Source organism: Copadichromis virginalis, linkage group LG1, assembly GCF_057382275.1.
Source record: "Copadichromis virginalis isolate Kocher_CV1m ecotype Utaka linkage group LG1, C_Virginalis_male_GT1.1, whole genome shotgun sequence".
NCBI lineage: Eukaryota > Metazoa > Chordata > Actinopteri > Cichliformes > Cichlidae > Copadichromis > Copadichromis virginalis.
This window is the reverse complement of record NC_140618.1, coordinates 18,870,522-18,889,899: the sequence shown is the minus strand read 5'-3', so window position 1 is coordinate 18,889,899 and position 19,378 is coordinate 18,870,522. Positions and strand designations below refer to the sequence as shown.

Genomic DNA, 19,378 nt, shown 5'->3' with positions numbered 1-19,378 from the left:
GGGTCATCTCAAAAGAAAAAGCAGTGGAGTAGGGATTTGTGAGAAAGGATGGCCCTCAGCCTTTCATTTTTATGAGTTCTTCCTCCTCCTCCTCCTCAGGTGTGGTTGGACATTAATTTAACACTTTATCTGATCATTCACATTTCAGGGAGCTGCAGGACTGGCAGAGACAGGCATGACATAGATGTGAGTAGACCCACTGGAGCCAGCAGGGCGCCCTGCTTTAGAATAAATTGTTTGATGTAATTTTCCCCTTGCGGGAGCAGCAGGATTGGCTGATGTATAATGATCCTTCTATGAAACCAGCAGCCTGGACGGCAGTTAATGGTGACTCATATACAAAGCCCAGAGGACCCCCCCCCCCCCCCCCCCCCCACACACACACACACACTCTCTCTCTCTCCTCTTGTAATTGGTCTTCTGCTGTTGCTCTCCACGAGGTCGAGACGCCCCCGTGTGGTGCACAGCAGAAGCGCGGGCATCGCGGGTGGTTTAAAAGCCCCGGCTGAGGAGGCGCATCCCACAGACCCGAGGAGCTCTACACCGGGAAAAGTTTACCTCCAACTACTGTGGACGACTTAAAGCTGGGAGAAACAGCAAAGATGGCAACTCAACCGCAGCAGCCGCCCCAACTGCACCTGGCTGAGCTGACCGCAGCGCAGTTCATCGACATCTGGAAGCATTTTGACGTAGACGGTCAGTGCGCTCAAGTGTCCGCCTGTCTAATGACTGTGGAACTAGCCATCGGATCAATTTGTGTTTATTACTAAACAGTAATTATGTAAAAGATGGGGTTGAAATTAGTGCATATAAGAGAATTTTGTGTCCAGCTAGAGTTGAAAACCTTTTGTGCGTTAAAAAAAAGAATTCAGCGACTGTAAAATGTAGTAAAAAATCTGCAGAATCAGTGCAGTAATGTCACAAACTGCAGTAAGAAAATTGAACTAATAGGTTACTATATATAGGATACATTTGTGATATGAGTAAACAGTTTTCCTGTTTTACTTAGTAAAATCCACCAGATTAAATCACTGTTGGTCATTTACGTTGTGACTTTATTTACTATAGAAATGTGTCAGGGGGTCTGCAGTGGATTGTAAAGTTGTGTTACGAAGAGGATGCTGACAAAGAGGGCGAAGGGAAAAAACAGATCAGAAGCAGTGAGACGAAGGGCTGAAAGATAGAAAAGAGAGAGTGAAGGGGAGATAGGGGAGAGAGCGATGTGGATGCAGAGGAGGGAGGGGGAAAGGGGTAGCAGGGTGGGGGATGGAGGGAGCGTGAAAAGGTAAGAGATGAGAGGATGCAAGAGTGAAGGAGTGTGTTTTTCTCTCTCTGGATTTTGTTGGGTGGAGCTTACAGTGAAGTGGAGAGTGGATGGTGTGTGTGTGTGTGTGTGTACTTGTTATGAGGATCAGTTTGAGTTTTAGACCACTGGATTGAGGACATGTTGGATGATCCTGTCTATCACAGCCCTCCACTTGCTTTTAGGGTTAAGGATATAAACAGGTTCAGGTTAGGGTCGATGTTAAAAGATGGCCATGTAAATGTGCCAGAATGCATGCTCACTGGCAAACAGCCACTTATATAAGGGCCTTCATTAATGCAAGTGTTAATTTCATTTAATAAGATATAGGTATTTTTACTCTGGTCTGTATTTATCCATGTATATTGTTTTAGTGTGAGCTGTTGCATTGGAGAACAAGTGGAACTTTCTGTGTGGCATTTAAAGCACCAAAACAAGCAAACAAGCAAATAAAAACCTACCTTGAACTGTTGAGAGAGGTTTCAGGCCTATTTTCTACTAAGCAACCCAATCACTCTCCAGGAGAAAGTGACCATCTTCCCATGCCTCCATGAGGGGCTCATGTGTGAGCTGCAATGTTAACTACAGTCATGTAAAAAACTAGTTACACCCTACCTGCTTTCATAGGAATATGAATATGCAGCTAGGTGCTGCTGATCAGGTGACCTTGATTAAATGCTTATATGAGGACGTCTGCTGGTCTGAAACATTCACGTGTGTTAGCACAATACCGCAATGTTCACAGGGGTAGACAAGGCTAGATGTCCAATGCTCAGAGAAACTGCAAAAGGCCCAGACTTTAGTGGCCCCAGTTAGCATGTTAAAAGTTAAACTAAAAAGCCAAACAAGTATGACTTTTTCGAATGGGTTGGCTGGACAAACTCTCTTCTCTCTAAAAAGAACGTTGCAGCACAGCTTAGGTCTGCAAAGTTGCATGTGAACAACCCACACAACTTCTGGAACAATGTCAATTGAAGCGGAAATGTTTGGCCATAATGCACAGCACTGTGTTTGGAGAAAACCAAACACAGCACATCAGCAAGAACACCTCAGACCAGCTGAAGCCACTGAGGTGTTCGTTGGCGGGGGTGACACGATGCCACTGATATGAATGAGCTTGTTAAACTTGTTACAGTCCAATAACTCCAGCCGTACTTACCTTGTTCATTTTGAATCTTTATTCCACTTCCCTCTGTTGTATTTGATGTCAACAGTTCTCTTTATCCAACACCATATCATGACAGCACAGCAGTCACAAACTGTTTGCTCCTTCCGAACAACAACACACCTGCCGCTAATTACTAGGGGTGCAACGATACACAAAATTCACGGTTCGGTTCGGTTCGATACTTTGGTGTCACGGTTCGATATTTTTTCGATACAAAAAAAATGTTCATGCCTTTTTAATTTGTCATTTATTAAAATTATAAATATATATTTTAACTCAAAAGTACAGTTTTTAAATTTAACCCTAACCCTTGTGCGTGTTTTTTATTTTGACAGCGAATGCGCACCTGCGGACCACTTATGTGCAGCCCTGGTTATTTAGCTCGTCATATTGCAGCCACAGAAATTCTTTTGTCCATGAAACCATAAAGCTGCACTTTCTTTTTGCCTTATAGTCTGATTTGTCATAACTTCTCCTGCTGCTTTTACACACGCACTCACATAAGCTCAGCGATTCTCTGCGCGATCAACCTCTCACATGTTTAAGCTTGCTGCAGGAGATTTCACTTGTCATGTTTGCATAGTAAGCTAACGATTAATAAGACGATGTCAGAGGAATTGGTGCACAAATTATCATCACTCACCAATCAGTACTGTCGCTCTCTATACACAGTTCGCACGATTGCAAAGTGAAAGCAAAAAAACAAGCGCAAATTCAAACGCGACTTCAATATGTCACATATTCACAGTGGCTCACCGATGCCAATGACATAATTACCCAGCTACATTTCTGAAAGAATGCAAAAGCATTGACATATATTTTTCCTACAATAGCCCGACGGGCAGGGAAGAGATAGATTTTGGTAGCCCGACTGAAAAAATCGCTAGCTCCGGGACGTCGGGCTAGCGATATTGCAAGCCCTGTATCTGATTGAGGAATCACTCATCTTTGGAAAAGAGAGTTTATTACAGAGAAATGGCTCTTTCCAAAATAAAAGCTATACTATCCGCTTCTTCTGGGCTATATTCTCAGCAGCATAAGGAGAATCATGTGCTAACAGCTGTCTAAATGACTCGGCTAAAGTTAGTAGCATGCTTGTTGTTTTTGTCTTTGCACTAGGATGATGTCGGCGTAAATGTGCAGTCATATTCGTTGTGTTCCCACTAGTGCTTTCAGGTTAATCTCGTTGAAATGACCTTAACGCCACAACACGGCAAATCTCCGTTAACGAGCTACCGCCGATCGCTCCGTGCATGGGGCTAGACGGCCAACACGTTAACGAGCTAACTGCGCTAACACACTAGTTCACACCAATGTAATTGAGCATTGCATGGCACATCCAACATACTGTTTTACTTTAGTCCATGACTCGCTTACCTTCAGGGTCATACGTCACATGAAAACCAAAATAATTCCAAATCCAGATCTGAATGAGAGTGGGGGAGGTCCATGTTGCTGAGAGCTTAACTTCTGTCTCGCTAGCTTGCCCTGTGCTCTTCCTCCTGACTATGCTGTCTGTGTGGAGCGCTCAGTGGATCTGCGCTCGACAGTGCAGCCTAGGCGGAGTAGTCGAACACAGATTCACTGAGCGCTCCACACAGACAGCATCGTCAGAAGAAAAATTGATAAAATAAATTACAAATGTTGTATTGTTCGATACATATGCGTACCGAACCGAAAGCACTGTATCGAACGGTTCAATATCGATACGAATATCGTTGCACCCCTACTAATTACGTGTGTCTACCTTAAATACATTCCCATAGACACACCATGTTGTAAAACACAAAAGGTGACCTCTAGCGGCATACATAAGGTACCAACATAAAAAATGGCTCCTACATCAGCCGTTAAGCATCATGGTGGAGGGGTGGTGATTTGGACTTGTTTTTGCAGCCACAAGATCTGAGCACCTTAAAGTCGTTGAGTTAACCATGAACTGAATGAAATGAAATGAATTCTAGAATCAAATGTGAGGCCATCTGTCCAGCAGCTAAAGCTTGGCCAAAATTGGGTCATGCAACAGAACTATGATCCCAAGCACAGCAACAAATCTGCAAGAGAATGGCTGCAAAAGTAAAGAATCAACGTGCAGCGATGGTCCAGTCAAAGTCAAGACTTCAACCTGATTGACGCCCCCTGGAGGTACCTTAGAAAAACTGCAACTGCTCACAACCGTCAATGCAGTGAAGCAACATTGTAAAGTGGGCCACAATGATAAACCCATACAGAAAACAATTACTTGAATGTATTTCTGTGACAGATGTTTCTACAGGAACAGTCCTGATCTTTAGAGGACTGCAGCTATACGCTTTCTTTGTTTTGTTTTGGGGATGTGGATAGTAGAAAGAAAATTCTCAGTGCAAGCACAATAGATTTTTTTGAGTATCTGGGTCATGATTTCAAGAAAAAGACCAGATTTTGAAATGCATTTTCAAACTTTGAAAATTACAAGGCAGGAGAAGGCAGACATCTCTACAGCCAGCATCTCCGAAACTGGACAGTTTGCACTAAAATGAATATGAATATAGCATAACTTGCATCACAGAGGAAAGCAATGATCAGTGTAATTAATTTTGAGGTAGACTTCATTATAAAATATCTTTAAAGTAACATTAAGTGCTCAAGGTGGAATGAAATTTTCAGTTTTTTATTTTAATTTCTAAGATTTGAAATGAAAACAAATCTTATTTTAGTCTATAAATGGATCAAAACTACAAAAGCTGTTATATCAGTTTCAAGGAATAAAAGTAAATAAAATTCCTAAGTTTAGTCTAAGTTTAGTTGATGCATATTTACAATTAGTGATATTATATCTGATATACAAATAGATATTTGTTTAACTGTGGGGCAGCTGAACTGCAGAAGAGTGCTTTCATCGCCCCACTTTGTTTCACGATGAGCCGATCCAGCTATACATATTTTCATTTTGCAACTTCAGTTGAAAGATTACCCTCTGAAGCCATTGAGAAAAGTCATGACCTTTAGTTGTCCGATAAATTTGCAGTTTGTTTTCATCGAACAGCACAGCCTGACAGTACTGCAGTATGGAACGCCAGGACTGCCATAATGAATTAATTAAATACACCATTAAATAATTAATTAAATGTGGCAATAATTAATTAAAATTGGAATTAATTAATTAAATAAATAGTTATGACACATGTAATTAATTAATTATTGACACATTTAATTAATTATTTATGTATTTCACATTTTAATTAATTATTGACACATTTAATTAATTATTGACACATTTAATTAATTATTTAATGATGTATTTATTTATTTCATTTTGGCAGTCCTGACGCCTGGCTCTCGTCATGAAATAATTTTATCTGTCAGCCTCACCCATCAAACTCAGGGGGCGGGGTTAACGCTGCCCATGCAGCTTCTCTAACATTTGATTGGTTGCCGTGCAAAGTAAGTCAAAACAGGTCGATCCTAGAAAATCGATTGCTTGTGTAGACTTGGGGCAGCCAGTTATCCCAGAATGCAGATCAAATCACAAGCAGCAATGGTGGTGGTGTAGTTTTAAAATACCCCGTTTTTCTGTCACCAGCTACACTTTTAACAGTGTTTTAGCCGCGAATGTCGCGACGTATGTCTGGTCAGGTTGTCAACATAGAACATGTTTGCAAAAGTGCTCAGATGTTTTCAGAGATTTCACTAGCTCTGCTAACAGTTAGCATGCAGAGTGCACCGAGGGGGTTACGTTAACCGGTTTGTTTACATATTCCACTCTCCGTGTTCCACATGTTGCATTCGCAGATTCTCATTTTCACCGAACGATCGTCTCTTTCCGCCTGGTCTTGTGTCTCTGTGCTTCTGTAACATAAAGAACGAGCTGACATTTTTCTCACGAAACCAGCGATCAGCTCAACAGACCCTCAGTTTACCTGCATGCATCCTCCTCCTCATCTGTCAGCTGTTTAACACCTGCTGCTAATTCAAGAAACACGCCTAGTTACCTGGTGATAGTCACAGTTTAACTGGGCAGCCGGTGCTCGATATAACGCAATGTCAGCGCATTTTTCTGCACAAGATAAGTAAATATAGTGTTTTCCCCGAGCGCAGAGCTGCTGGAGCTTGTTTCCTTACAGAGCACTTTATAGGCGAACAGCTTTATCAGCGGCTGATGTCCAATCACCGGCACACAGCTTTGAAACCTCAGCTGAGTTTTAGCTCTCAGTGGTTAAACGCTGGACTTCATTCACTCAGGTTCTGTCTGTCGGGTCACGTTTACTTCGCTGTTTTATTTACAACTGAGCAAATCGGTTTGGCTGAGGTTAAAGTTACGTTTCATAACTGCATAGTTTCACAGACGTTTAATGGTTCACTGGCACATGTGTTAGACTGAACTATCATCTAAATATCATCTGTTTTTTAATAGTTATTCAACTGTATTCTAAGCACCAGCTGTCTGTTAGAATGTGATTTTTTTTCTCTCTCTGTTGGCAGAGGTATAAAAATGCGCAGGAAAATCTGACATGCATGGCGAACTTCACCGACGATATTTAGGGAGGAATAAACACACATCAAACATAAATGAACCATTTGTCTGTCTCCATAATTGAGAGAATTTTCTCTTCTTATGTCAACACTCTCTCTCTTTTTTTTTCTTTTTTTTTGCTTTTTCGGTCATGTTATGTTTACCTGTCAAAGGCTTGTTACAAACTATGAAACACATTGTGCAGACTTCTGGATGTTAGAAGAAAACTAATACTGCTCATGAATGAGACTAAAGGCAGGAAGGTGTCCTTTAAAACTAAACATGTTAATAGGACCTCCCTGTTTATATCATAGTTTATGATATAGCACGTGTATTTCAGTAATAGCCTGCTGAGGCCACTATACGTGCTGGCCTCATATCAAATGTGAAGGCAGACTGAGTCTATGTTTGACGTTTTTTATATCTAATCTTCCTTTTCAAACATTTAAACAGCAGCGAGTCTGCAGCTGAGGGAATACAAATTCAAATTGTCGGAAGAGGTTTGCTCGTTTCTTGGATTCATTTGGTGATTTATTAAATGTATAACTGTTATTCTAATCTGCTGCTGAGTCTCTTACACTTTTCTTTATGCTGTATATTTTCACGTCTCTGGAATAGTTGGCAGTTAGATAGTCAGCTGGGAAACTTTGTGTTAACTCATGGAGCTGAGGATATCGTGGATATGCTGACCTCGCTGCGTGGTGTACAGAGCGAGGTCAGCATGATTAATATTCACAATAAAAATATTAGCCGAACATCATGAAGTCTGTATGTGTTTCATAGTGTCGAACAACCTTTGTACAGTTAAAGCCAGCAGTTACTACATGACGGAAACACCAACGTTATCTCTTTTATGCGTTTATACACAGGTCACGCTGATTACTGAACAAAAACCCAAAGATCAGATGTTAAACAGATTTATTTGCTCTCTCTCCTCCTTAAACATGTTTTTAATGTTAGTTATAATTCAGAATTGGCGACTGAAACACGTAGGACACATAAGAACATCAGGAAATAAAACATCGATAAATATAACCTCAGTAAAAGAAGTCAGCAGGGGTTACTACAGCTGTGTACCGGGGCCTGCGCTTTGTCGGTGGGATTGCTTGCGAGGCGAGCGGGTCTATCCCACGCTTTGCCGTGAGACTGGGCAGACATCTCCGAAATCATCGAAACACTTTTGCAAAGAGGCTGTATCTTGACAAACCGACCAGACACATGAAGATTAAACCACTACATTCTCGGCTAAAAAAATATTAAAACGGTATTTGGTAACACACAAACAGGGTTTTTCAAAGCTCAGTTCTGTTAGCTTCCACATGCCGGTTGTTGTGTGCTAGAAACAATGGCCACCAGGCCAAAGCAATGGTTTTGACTCGATCAGCGTTAACCCCGCCCCCTGAGTTTGATGGGTGAGGCTGACAGATAAAATTATTTCATGATGAGAGCCAGGCGTCAGGACTGCCAAAATGAAATAAATAAATATATCATTAAATAATTAATTAAATGTGTCAATAATTAATGAAATGTGTCAATAATTAATTAAAATGTGAAATACATAAATAATTAATTAAATGTGTCAATAATTAATTAATTAAATGTGTCAATAATTAATTAAAATGTGAAATACATAAATAATTAATTAAATGTGTCAATAATTAATTAATTACATGTGTCATAACTATTTATTTAATTAATTAATTCCAATTTTAATTAATTATTGCCATATTTAATTAATTATTTAATGGTGTATTTAATTAATTCATTATGGCAGTCCTGGCATTCCATACTGCAGTGGCCCACAGAGCTTTCACAATAAGCCTCACTGTAAATCCTGCTCCCTTTCAACACTTTAGCTCATTTTAACCCCAATTTGTTCCTAATCTAAGTTATTTTTGTGTCTTAACTGTGCCTGTAGAAGGAGAGGGTTAGGAGCAGCTCAGTAAAGGTGAGAAGTAATTAATTCCCCACTCCAAGATGGACTAAATTGCAAAAGTGAGAGAAATGAGTTAATCACAACCTCGACAGTCTGTTTTGGATGATATGTAGGCAGTGCGCTTTTGTTGACTGAAAGGGCATCAACAAATTCCTTTCTGTAGTGCAGCAAGGATTGTATTTACCAGACGGATGCAGTCACAGTGACACTAACCACTGGTTTGTAGATTCTTGTTTGGAGACCTCAAGTTAACCAGTTAGATTTTCTGAAAGCATATGTCATAGGTGAAAAGTGATAAACTGAGGACATTGCACTGGATGCTCAATCATGAGGTAGTCACATCCTAAAGTATATCCTGCTGTATTATAAATTCTACTCTAAATGGGACCATATTAATGCAAAATGAACATTGCTTTGCATTAAAGAAGATTTTAAACTCATGATTGGTACCACAAACTCACGGGGAAAATGTTTATTAAGTTCATAAATCACTGTCAAGTATGATTATTTTCTTATAGATTTTTATTAAATTGAACTCATTTTGTGAGTGCAAATGGTTGTTTGTCCCTGTGTGTTAGCCCTGCGACAGACTGGCGACCTGTCCAGGGTGTACCCTGCCTCTCGCCCTATGACAGCTGGGATAGGCTCCAGCGCCCCCCGCGACCCTGAAAAGGATAAGCGGAAGCAAATGGATGGATGGATGGATGGATGAACTCATTTTTTTAAACCAGAGGAGCTGCCCCCTGTTGGTCATTAAAAAAACAACAGCCGGGTTTCACTTTTCAGACCCGGTGACTTTATCCATCTTTGATATAAAGTGTATCTGACAGAAGACTTTGCTTTGCAGGGAATTAAACACAAAGAATGAATCATATATTCCTCTTTGTCATACAAACAAAAACAACTCATACAGCTGATACTGCAGCATGTGGAGCCTCATGTGGGTTTGTGTTCACACCTAGGGGTGAAACACTCAGGTGCCCTCTCTGAGAAATCTGTTTCCCACATGACCCTCTTTTGTCATTTTTAGTCATCGTGCATCAGCTGAATTGTTTCCGAGGTGTCACTGAGCAATCAGCAGTTGAGCTGTGTTTTTGTTTGGGGAGAGAAAGGACTGCATCTGCTCAGTGTGCAGTGGTGCGCTCCATGTGACAGCTGAGATTCGGACTGCAACATAAACTCTGGCAGCGGGCGCCGATGAGCTGAGAGGTGTTGCTTATGTAGGCGCGGGGCGCAGACATATGATAGAAATATCACCACAGATTATGCGCTCTTTTCCAACCTCCTTAGCATCCACCCATTCACTTTCTTTGCTGGGAGGCTATCACATCTGGCAAAAGGTTAAAGGCAGTGGACACCCTGGCTTGAGCACCACTCCACCACAAGGCCAGCACAGAGAGAAAAACTGCCACGATCAATTTAAATTAACCAGTTCTGAAAGATAGTGGGAAGAAACAAGCACCCACTCACGCACATAGAGAACGCACAACATCCACATACAAACGCTCAAATCGACTCTTTTCACTATGAGACAACTCTGTACCATATCATTTAATAAAATGTATTAAAATAAGGATTCCTCCTTATTTTAATACATTTTATTTTAATACCAAAGATATTTTTTGTTTTTTGGACATTTTATCTTTGCTTGTTCGTTCACTCGTTCAGTTATTTATCTATACAAGTAATAGTGTGATGCAAAAATTAATGGTCAGACTGTTGACCCTTTCTCCTGACATCTTGATGACCAGATGATTTTTATAGCTTAAATTCTGCAATTTAAAAGCTCTCTATCATTAATTTGCACTTTGATAGAGATTATGGTCGTCCAGCCATTTTACCATTTAAATCCCAGCCTCTTAGAAACAGTAAAAAATAAAGGGAATCTCAACTGAACATCACTATCTGCTGAACCGAGGCTGTGTAGTTTTTGCATGTTGTATCTTTTGGGGTTTTTTGCACCCAAAGCTTTGTAATCTTTCTCTGAAAAACTGACATGTTTATGTCGAAACATCGGCTCACCCATAGCCCAGATGGAGACATGGAGCACCTATCAGATAAAGTGTCCAAATAATGCTGGGCACCGAGATGAGAGGAAGGGAGGGAGGGACGAAGGGAGGGAGAAAACGATCAAAAAGGAAGGGAGATGAGAGAATAAGAGATTAAGACAGGAGCAGAGTGCATCTCTGCATTTTACTCTGTTTTATTTGAAATAACCTTTACATCGATGTCTATTTTTGCAACATAAAAAGCAACCCCTCCCCCCTTGGTATAGTACACAGATGGGACTCATTCTTATGATTAAAAAGAGACTGGGGAGTGTAATTTATGTTACCCTGTTAGTGGAACTTGCAGGCAAACCAGTGAAGTAAATTATTGTGTTAAATTATCTCGGGTCATGTGATCGTCATAAGAAGCACAAACCCAGACAGAGGGACAGGATGCCCCAATAAGCATCAATCTGACCGAACACTTTCACCCTCTTAGGCAAGAAAACGAAGCGCTCATTATGCTGCTTACACTCTGGCAGCGCTTGACTGTTCTTTTATTTATTTCAGCATGACACTGAATCGCCACACAGCTAAATGTCAGCTTAGCATGACCTTGTTTTTGTGTAACATACCTCTCCAGTTCATCAGAGTAAGTTTTACTTCTGTAGAGATGATATAGCAGCTGGTCATCTTATTTCCCAGTGTGGACGTCCTCCAGGATTCACTCATATCTTGTCCAGTGGTCATCCAGAGTTTTATTCAGATTTTTGTGCTGATTTGATGGATGGACCAGCCAAATATATTTAGAGAGTGATTTTGGTGAAGCTGTGGGCATGTACAGGCTCCATATACACTCCTGTGAACTGCTTACTGGGGTAAGAGGACTTGAGACCGAACTAGAGCTCAATGTTTGGCGGCTGTTGCCAAATTTAAAGAACCCCTGGTGACCTTTAATCACTCATCCACATCTGAGTCTTTAATTAAACTTTTGAACAGTCAACAAAACTTGAGGCGACTTAAAAGCCTCATAACATCATTTGTGCCAAACTAATTTTGTTCCTCTGATGCGCCGCAGGAAATGGTTACATCGAAGGGAAGGAGTTAGAAAACTTCTTCAGCGAGCTGGAGAATGCAAGACGAGGAGCAGGGATGGTGAGTGTGTTTACTCTTTGTACATCCATCAGTTTATTTTCTTCCACTTGTCCAATTCAGGGTTGTGGGGGTGTTGAAAAATTTGTCCCAGCCGTCATAGGGCAAGAGGCAAAGTACACCTTGGAAAGGTCGCCAGTCGATCATCAAGAGACAGACAGCCATTTACGCTCCTATACACACCTACAGTCAATATAGAATCACCAATTAACCTAAGGTGCATGTCTTTGGAGAGAAATGGAGGCAAACTCCACATAGAAAGAGCCTGAATTTGAACCCAGGAAACCTGAAGCTTCTTGTTGTGAGGCAACAGCGCTGACCACTGCACAACCGTTTTGCCCTAATCAGTTAATATAAATGGACAACTTGCCTATCGCTCAGCTTCAAGTGAAGTGAAGTCAAAATTTATCCCTGTATCATATCAGTTGATCAAAGTGCTGTACAGGCTGTTATATTATATAGAACAGTCACTAAATTAAAAATAAATATGAACTATAAAATAAAATATACAATAAAAAACATAAACCTTGATTGTAAAATATAAATCTTGGTTAAAAAAAAGAAAAATCCTCAAATAAAAAAATATTAGAAGTAAATTGCACAATAAAAAAATATCACAAGGTGCTTTATATTGCAAGCTAAAAACACTACAATAATACAGAGAAAACCCCTGTAATCAGATGAGCTCCTGTAGCCTTTATATGTGCAAAATCTGCGTCACTTTATCACGAGAACGTGCATGTATTAATTTGGTGATACAGAAAATGTATAAATGTTGTTATGCTTGATGCTGATGTGCTACAAAGTGTATTTTACTCTGTTAGAATTTCAGCTATTCGAACACAAAATACACAACAAGAATACCCGTTCAGTCACTAAAATTACTTTCACATTGATACTAAAAACGAAACAAACTAAAGTGATTCTCACATTTCCTTCAGTACAAGACTGAGGTATGGTAACATTTTAAAGTTGAAATGTATCCAGTTTAAGGTTTCAGAGCTCTAATGTGCTGCTGCCACCTCAGAAATAAACACCACCATTAAGAGTGCATTCAATTATAATTGAATTAAAATCTTTGTTCATGCAATAAATCCCAAGATAAATGATTCTCTCCAGCATTTATCTAATGGCTTATTTATAAAAATGTTGCATTATATTTTTTTACCACCATTTTATTCATCATTATCATCATCATCTGATAATGTCTCAGATTGGAGTGGGTGGCACTCATAGGGATCATTTTGTGCAGATCAAGAGACATATGGCCACTTTTTATGCTTCTTCTACCCTCTGCAAAGGCAGAGCTTGTAAACCTAAAAGTATTCCACTGAAAGCCCCAAAATCATGTATTTATTTTTAGCCCATGATGTGCGGGGCTTAGAATAAAGAGGTTGAGAGCTGGAGGAAGAGAGCTGTCTATTTTCAGATTGTGGTGTTTTGTTCTAAACCTTACTCTATAAGAGTAACCTTTCATATATTTCATATATCTTGATAAGTGTAATTCGATGTGTTTGCAGGATCCCTCACACGCCACATTCAAAGAAAAGATGAAAGAGTTCATGGCCAGCTTTGACAAGAATTCTGATGGGAGAATTGAGATGTCAGAGGTGAGAACAATTTATTTTCTTACAAACTTTTTATCCAGCCTCATTCATCCTCTTCTGTTCCCTGTTTGTCTTCACTGTGAACGGCAATTGTTTATATGAAGCCTACATTTCAAATGCTTCCCACTCTGTAACTACAAACCAATAACATAAAATATGTGATGTTGGTTAATAATCTTCCCATTTCTTCATGTATCACTCTGCAGTTGGCTCAGATTCTGCCCACAGAAGAAAACTTCCTGATCTGTTTCAGAGAGTTTGTTGGATCCAGTTCTGAATTCATGGCAGTAAGTTGGCATATATACACATCTGTGTCCCAGGCTTTAACTGTTGATATACAGCGAGCACTCTTACATAACCCTACAAATTTGGTCAGCCAAGCTCATATTCTTATCCAAAGCCATTCAGCTGAATGTAAAGAATTAGCCTCCTTCCTTCTGTGCTTCTTTTGAAGTCCCATATTTTGGAGGGAAAGTTGCTCAGTGACTAATAAATCTTAGTGAGCTGTGAAATTTGCTCACAATCGCCTCAAGTCCGTGTGCCATTACAGCCCGTCCTGTGGGACGCCCGTTCAGCTGACTCACATTTCCTTTAATTTTCCTCCCAAGTTAGGACACCTGTTTCGTACAGAGACAATCCACTAGGTGTGAATTGTTAATTAGAACCCTGGATACTCATAAAATAGTCGATATTGTCCTAAAAACTGCTGTGTTTGAGATCTAGGTCACACTCACGCCTGGCAGCAGAATGACATCACTGATGTGCATAAATTCTCTTTGGCCATTTTGATGAATAGTTGAAATAACCTAAAATTAGAAGCAATTAGTAAATAGAGTAAATAGTTATCTGATGACTCTGAGCCTGAAAAGCATCTTTATATCACCTATAATGGATTAATTACATTGAAGGAGTTTTTCCAGAGATATTTTAACACCTTGTGCTTAATAAAGCAGAGATTTCCTGTTTGAGAGAAAACATCTGGTGAGCTTAAATTGTAAATAAACTGTACAAACACACACTTGATGTGTGCTACTTTAGAAGGTTTTTAGTGGTGCGATGTTCAGGCTGTTCTGTGTGTTAAAGCTATTCTCAGATAGCCATACATTATGAATGGAGCACAGCTTTGTGCAGGGGAAACGCAGAGAGCGCTGGAGGACTTTTAGGTATCCATCTTTGATGAGGTCTTTCACAGAGTCAACATTTACACAGTGTTTGGTTTTACTTGCGTTTTTATGAGTGTGTAAAGATTTAGTTTTATTATTTTACTGTCAAAGTGGTTAAAGATGATATGGTGTTTTCTGAAAACATTATTCTTGTCCGACAGGCCTGGCGGAAGTATGACACTGACCGCAGTGGATACATTGAATCGAATGAGCTGAAGGTAAATCACAAATAAAGCAAAAATAAATGTAGTATCATTATGCAGATGGACCATTTTGTTGGTTTTGTTCATGCATTTTAGAAATCTTCTCTGCAAACCATTTTCTTCAGACTCTAGGTAAATGTGACCCAGTGTGTGACCCTATGTAGTCTTCGTCATGGACTATCCATGTATGTAATCCTAAACAGATTGAGTGGCTCCATCTCTGCGTGCAGACACGCTTTGCTGCATCCACATAAAAGCATTAATTCAAACTTTAGGTCTTTTCCTCCTGATTCAGGCCTACACAACACTTCTAATTATAAATGAAACAGCAAAAGATGACTTCAGTAGTCTCTATGTGTGCTACTATACAGCTGATTGCTGCATGGGGCAGTGATCTGTGCAGTAAATTCAAATTCATCACTATGGCTGCTGTATTGCCCCTACATGTGATAATAACTAATTAATATCACACGTAGGGGCAATTTACATAGACACGCCAGTATTTAAGACATATTTAGAAAATGCTTTGACTAGTTACACATGTCATTTTCCTTTCACAACCAAAAGGCAGCAGTAAGTAGATAATATGTGGAGTGTGACTGGCTGTGCAGCGAATACACTAAACTAATCTGTCCTTGGTTGAGATGATTCATTTCTGTATGTTACGCTGTTGGAAGAATCGGTGCTACTGATTGAACTACTCTGAAACTGCACATGGACATGACGCACTCCATTAAAAATTCTGTCATGTGAAAAACAAAACCTCAACTTGAAAACAAATACTCAGCTTGCTCATCTAATCAGTGGCTGAGGTGGTTATTTTGTTCTCACTTCAGGGTTTCCTGTCAGACCTGCTGAAGAAGGCGAACAGAAACTATGAAGACAAGAAGCTTAATGAATACACGCAGACGATTGTGAGTGCCACGAGGCAAAGATTGCAAACATTGCAGCCCATTAGCACAGAATAACCCTGTATTGCTGTGGGCTAAACACTTAACTGCCACATTTAAGCTCCCTTGAGTAGTTAATATGTGATACATTACTTCAATAAATTCCCTGTTAATTTTCTTTCTGTGTAGCTAAATATGTTTGATCTTAATGGCGATGGGAAGCTGGGCCTCTCTGAGATGGCCAGGTGAGTGTCGTCTTTGTGTTATTTGTATGTTAGGAACATTTTTAAAACTTTTCTTTAAGGACATCGTTCATATGTCTGTGTTTCACCACAGGCTCTTGCCGGTCCAGGAAAATTTCCTGCTGAAGTTCCAGGTAAGATTATGCTTATAAGCGACAAAAGCCTGTTCCTTCAGATCCCGTCAGTTCTTGTTGATGTGAATAAGTCAGAAGCTGAAGAGCTCTCCAGAGATTCAGAACAAAATTATATATGATAGCTAAATATATGATAGTCTAAGTTCCCCTCCTGCAGCCAGATGGGCTCCATGTTTCTTGGAGTATTGAGATGGGATTTCTAGGATGAACATCTTTCTCTGTGAATGCCTGATTGAGCTGGGATTTTGTAAACCACTGAGGCAGTCCAGCCAGGCAGATAAGACCTGTCTGGCAGGACAACAACGTTGGTCAGGTACAGTCACGTAAGAAAGAAAGGTTTCACAGGAAGAGGCTTAGCAGCTAGGTGCTGCTAATCAAATCTGCTTGATTAATTGATCATCGGGAAGTGTCAGCAACGCTATACAAAAAAAAACAAAAAAAACAGAGGTTTTGGCAGTTCACTGGTCTGTAGCACATCTGTAGCACTCAGATGTGTGTTAATACATCTCCACAAACTCACATAAAAACCCAAAACCCACATCACAGACTCTACAGACTTCAGTTAGCACGCTAAGTGTTAAAGTTTGTGACAGAGAAAAAAGAACAAGTGTGGCGTGTTTGGCAGGGTTTCCAGCAAAAAGCTTCTTCTCTCTAAAAAAAAAAGAAAAAAATGGCAGCACATTTTATGTCTTCAACGTTACATCTGAACGAACCACTAGACTTCCAGAACAATGTCTTTTGGACACTTGCATGTCAGCACAAACACCTCATACCACCTGTCAGTGCAGTGGTGGTTGAGGATTGATGATTTTGGTTTGTTTTGCTGCCACAGGACCTAGGCACCTTGGAGTCAATGAGTAGACTATGAACACATCTATATACCAAAGTGATCTAGAGTCGGATGTGAAGCCATCTGTCTGACAGCTAAAGCTTGGCCCAAAGTGAGTTATGCAAGAGGACAATGATCCCAAACACAGCAGCAAATCTACAACAGAAGGGCTGAAAAAGGAAAAAAATCAACGTGTTACAGTGACCCAGTTAAAGCCGAGACTCTGACCTGCTTGAAAAGCTGAAGAAGTCTGTTATGTAGCACTTATTAGCAGGTGTCTGTGTGAACCTTTAACTCCTTGTCACTCCTGGGAACATTCACCACTGTTCCAGGTTTTCTCCATTTGTTGATAACGGCCCTCATTGTGGTTCAGTAGAGTCTCAAAGCCTTAGAAATGGCTTTATAACCCTTTCCAGGCTTTGTTTCTCAGCTCTTCTTGGGCTCTTCTAGCCTGCTTCAGGGTCTATTTAAGTCACGTCTTGACTATACAGGTCTGGCTCAGGTGTGGTGAGTGAAACTGAACCCAGCTTTCCAAAAAAATGTGGTTAATCACAGTTAACTCATTATTTTACAAACGGGGGAACACTTTCTCACACAGCAGATTGGATAGATTTTTCCCTTTAGTATTTACTCAGGTTATTTTTGTCTAGTGTTTAGTTTTTTGATTATCTGGATCATGTAAGTGTGACAAATATGCAAAAAAAAAAAGACATCAGGAAGAGGTGAAATACTTGTAAACAGCACTGTAGAAGATTATTATTAAAAAAAAGAAACATGACCTCTGTGTGTATAGGTTTCACCTTCCATTCCACATATACATCCCATGTGTACCATGTCATGATATGTACAGCTGACTTGTGAGGGCAGATCTGCAATTTCTTTCGGACAGAGGATTAGTCTGTCTGCTGAGGATTAACTGAACTCTAGTCCCAGTTATCATAATCTACATGGATTAATATCGGTTCTGGATCTGGTGGGGCTTTTACCGCTCTCTAGAAATACCTATCAGTTTCTAACAAATTTCACTCCTCTCTGTTTTTCTCTTACACACAGGGTATCAGACTCACGGTTAAGGAGTTTGACTCCATCTTCACTTTCTACGATCAGGTGAAAACAGCATGTCCCTCAGCTTCTTCCGTCATAGTTTATATTCCCTTCCTGTGTATTATGCATGGTGTGTGGTACCTAAACAGATGTGTGCAGCTGTGCTAGCAGCTTTGTAAAGCTGTACTGGAGCTAGTTGCTCAGATCAGAATGCTAACACCCTTACGGATAACTCTGAATATCTTACATTGTCAAGTGCTTGATGATTTTGTTTTGCTCTCTACTATAAATGTCACCCTCATGGGGATTGGTGGAAAACTGAGGATCAAATAATTCTGGATCATCATCACGGCCAAATGTCTTGGCAGTCTATATAATGTCATGGATTTGGGGATAGAAACACTAGTCAAAGATCCACATGTCACTGCAGGGATTAATAAAATCATTTTGATTTGATTATCATACAGAGTATCTGTGAAATACTTTCTAAACAAACACACTGGGTCAGACATGGGACACGCTGGGGAGATTATGCCTCTCAGCTGGCTCAGGAGCGTATCTGTGTTGCCCTGGAAGAGCTGGAGGCTGTGACCAGCGATAAAAGGGTCTGGGCATCCCTGCTTAGGCTGCTGCTCCTGTGACCCGGGCCCAGATCAGTGGTAGAAAGTGGATAGTTTTAGTTCTGCTATCATCTTGGGAATTTCAGTCTTTTGTTCTGCTTTAGTACAGAATGAATTACTTAAAAAACAAATTAATAGTGTGATGTAAAAAGCATCTGTCCTAATTAACAAAGAGGTGAGGTCTTAGTGTCTCAGTCTTAGCCTCAAAGAATCGCTGTGAGTGTTGATGAAGGGTGTACTGGCCGGTGTAGATGGATGGAGACGGCTGCAACTCCTTGGCAATACTGGTAAGTCTGGATAACAGGTAAGCACAGCAGAGCCAGGACCCAGGAAAAAGAGGAAGACATGGAGTCAAAGTGCCTCATACAAATGAGGGAGACGAACAATTTGACGGAGTTCTGCTGTCCTTCTAGCTACTATTCAGGATAATGTGATTGAACACAGGTGTAGATGGCTCCCAGTGGAGGCCATGCCCGAAGGCAGACTGAGGAAAACGTCAGCTTACTTCACCACCTGCACAGAAAAAGAAAAGAAAAGAAAAAGAAAATTTAATACACTGGATGTCCTAATTATGTTTTTGTGAAAAATCTTGCAAAAGTAATTGAAG

General features: G+C 40.2%; 1 protein-coding gene and 1 long non-coding RNA gene across 3 annotated transcripts in view; one reads left to right on the top strand and one right to left on the bottom strand.

Moving 5' to 3' along the window:
* Positions 1-510: 510 nt before the first annotated feature.
* Positions 511-19,378, top strand: part of LOC146718615 (calretinin-like) — a 20,107-nt gene continuing 1,239 nt past the window's right edge. Inside the window, exons 1-9 of the mRNA XM_085452937.1 lie at positions 511-696; positions 11,966-12,042; positions 13,560-13,649; positions 13,853-13,933; positions 14,971-15,027; positions 15,849-15,926; positions 16,092-16,147; positions 16,239-16,278; positions 18,161-18,214. Coding sequence (XP_085309063.1) covers positions 603-696; positions 11,966-12,042; positions 13,560-13,649; positions 13,853-13,933; positions 14,971-15,027; positions 15,849-15,926; positions 16,092-16,147; positions 16,239-16,278; positions 18,161-18,214 — 627 coding nt within the window. The 5' untranslated portion in view covers positions 511-602. The remainder of the gene's footprint in view (positions 697-11,965; positions 12,043-13,559; positions 13,650-13,852; positions 13,934-14,970; positions 15,028-15,848; positions 15,927-16,091; positions 16,148-16,238; positions 16,279-18,160; positions 18,215-19,378) is intronic.
* Positions 18,922-19,378, bottom strand: part of LOC146718613 (uncharacterized) — a 13,425-nt gene continuing 12,968 nt past the window's right edge. For both annotated transcript variants that reach the window (XR_014919921.1, XR_014919922.1), the window contains exon 3: positions 18,922-19,284. This is a non-coding gene — a long non-coding RNA (uncharacterized LOC146718613). The remainder of the gene's footprint in view (positions 19,285-19,378) is intronic.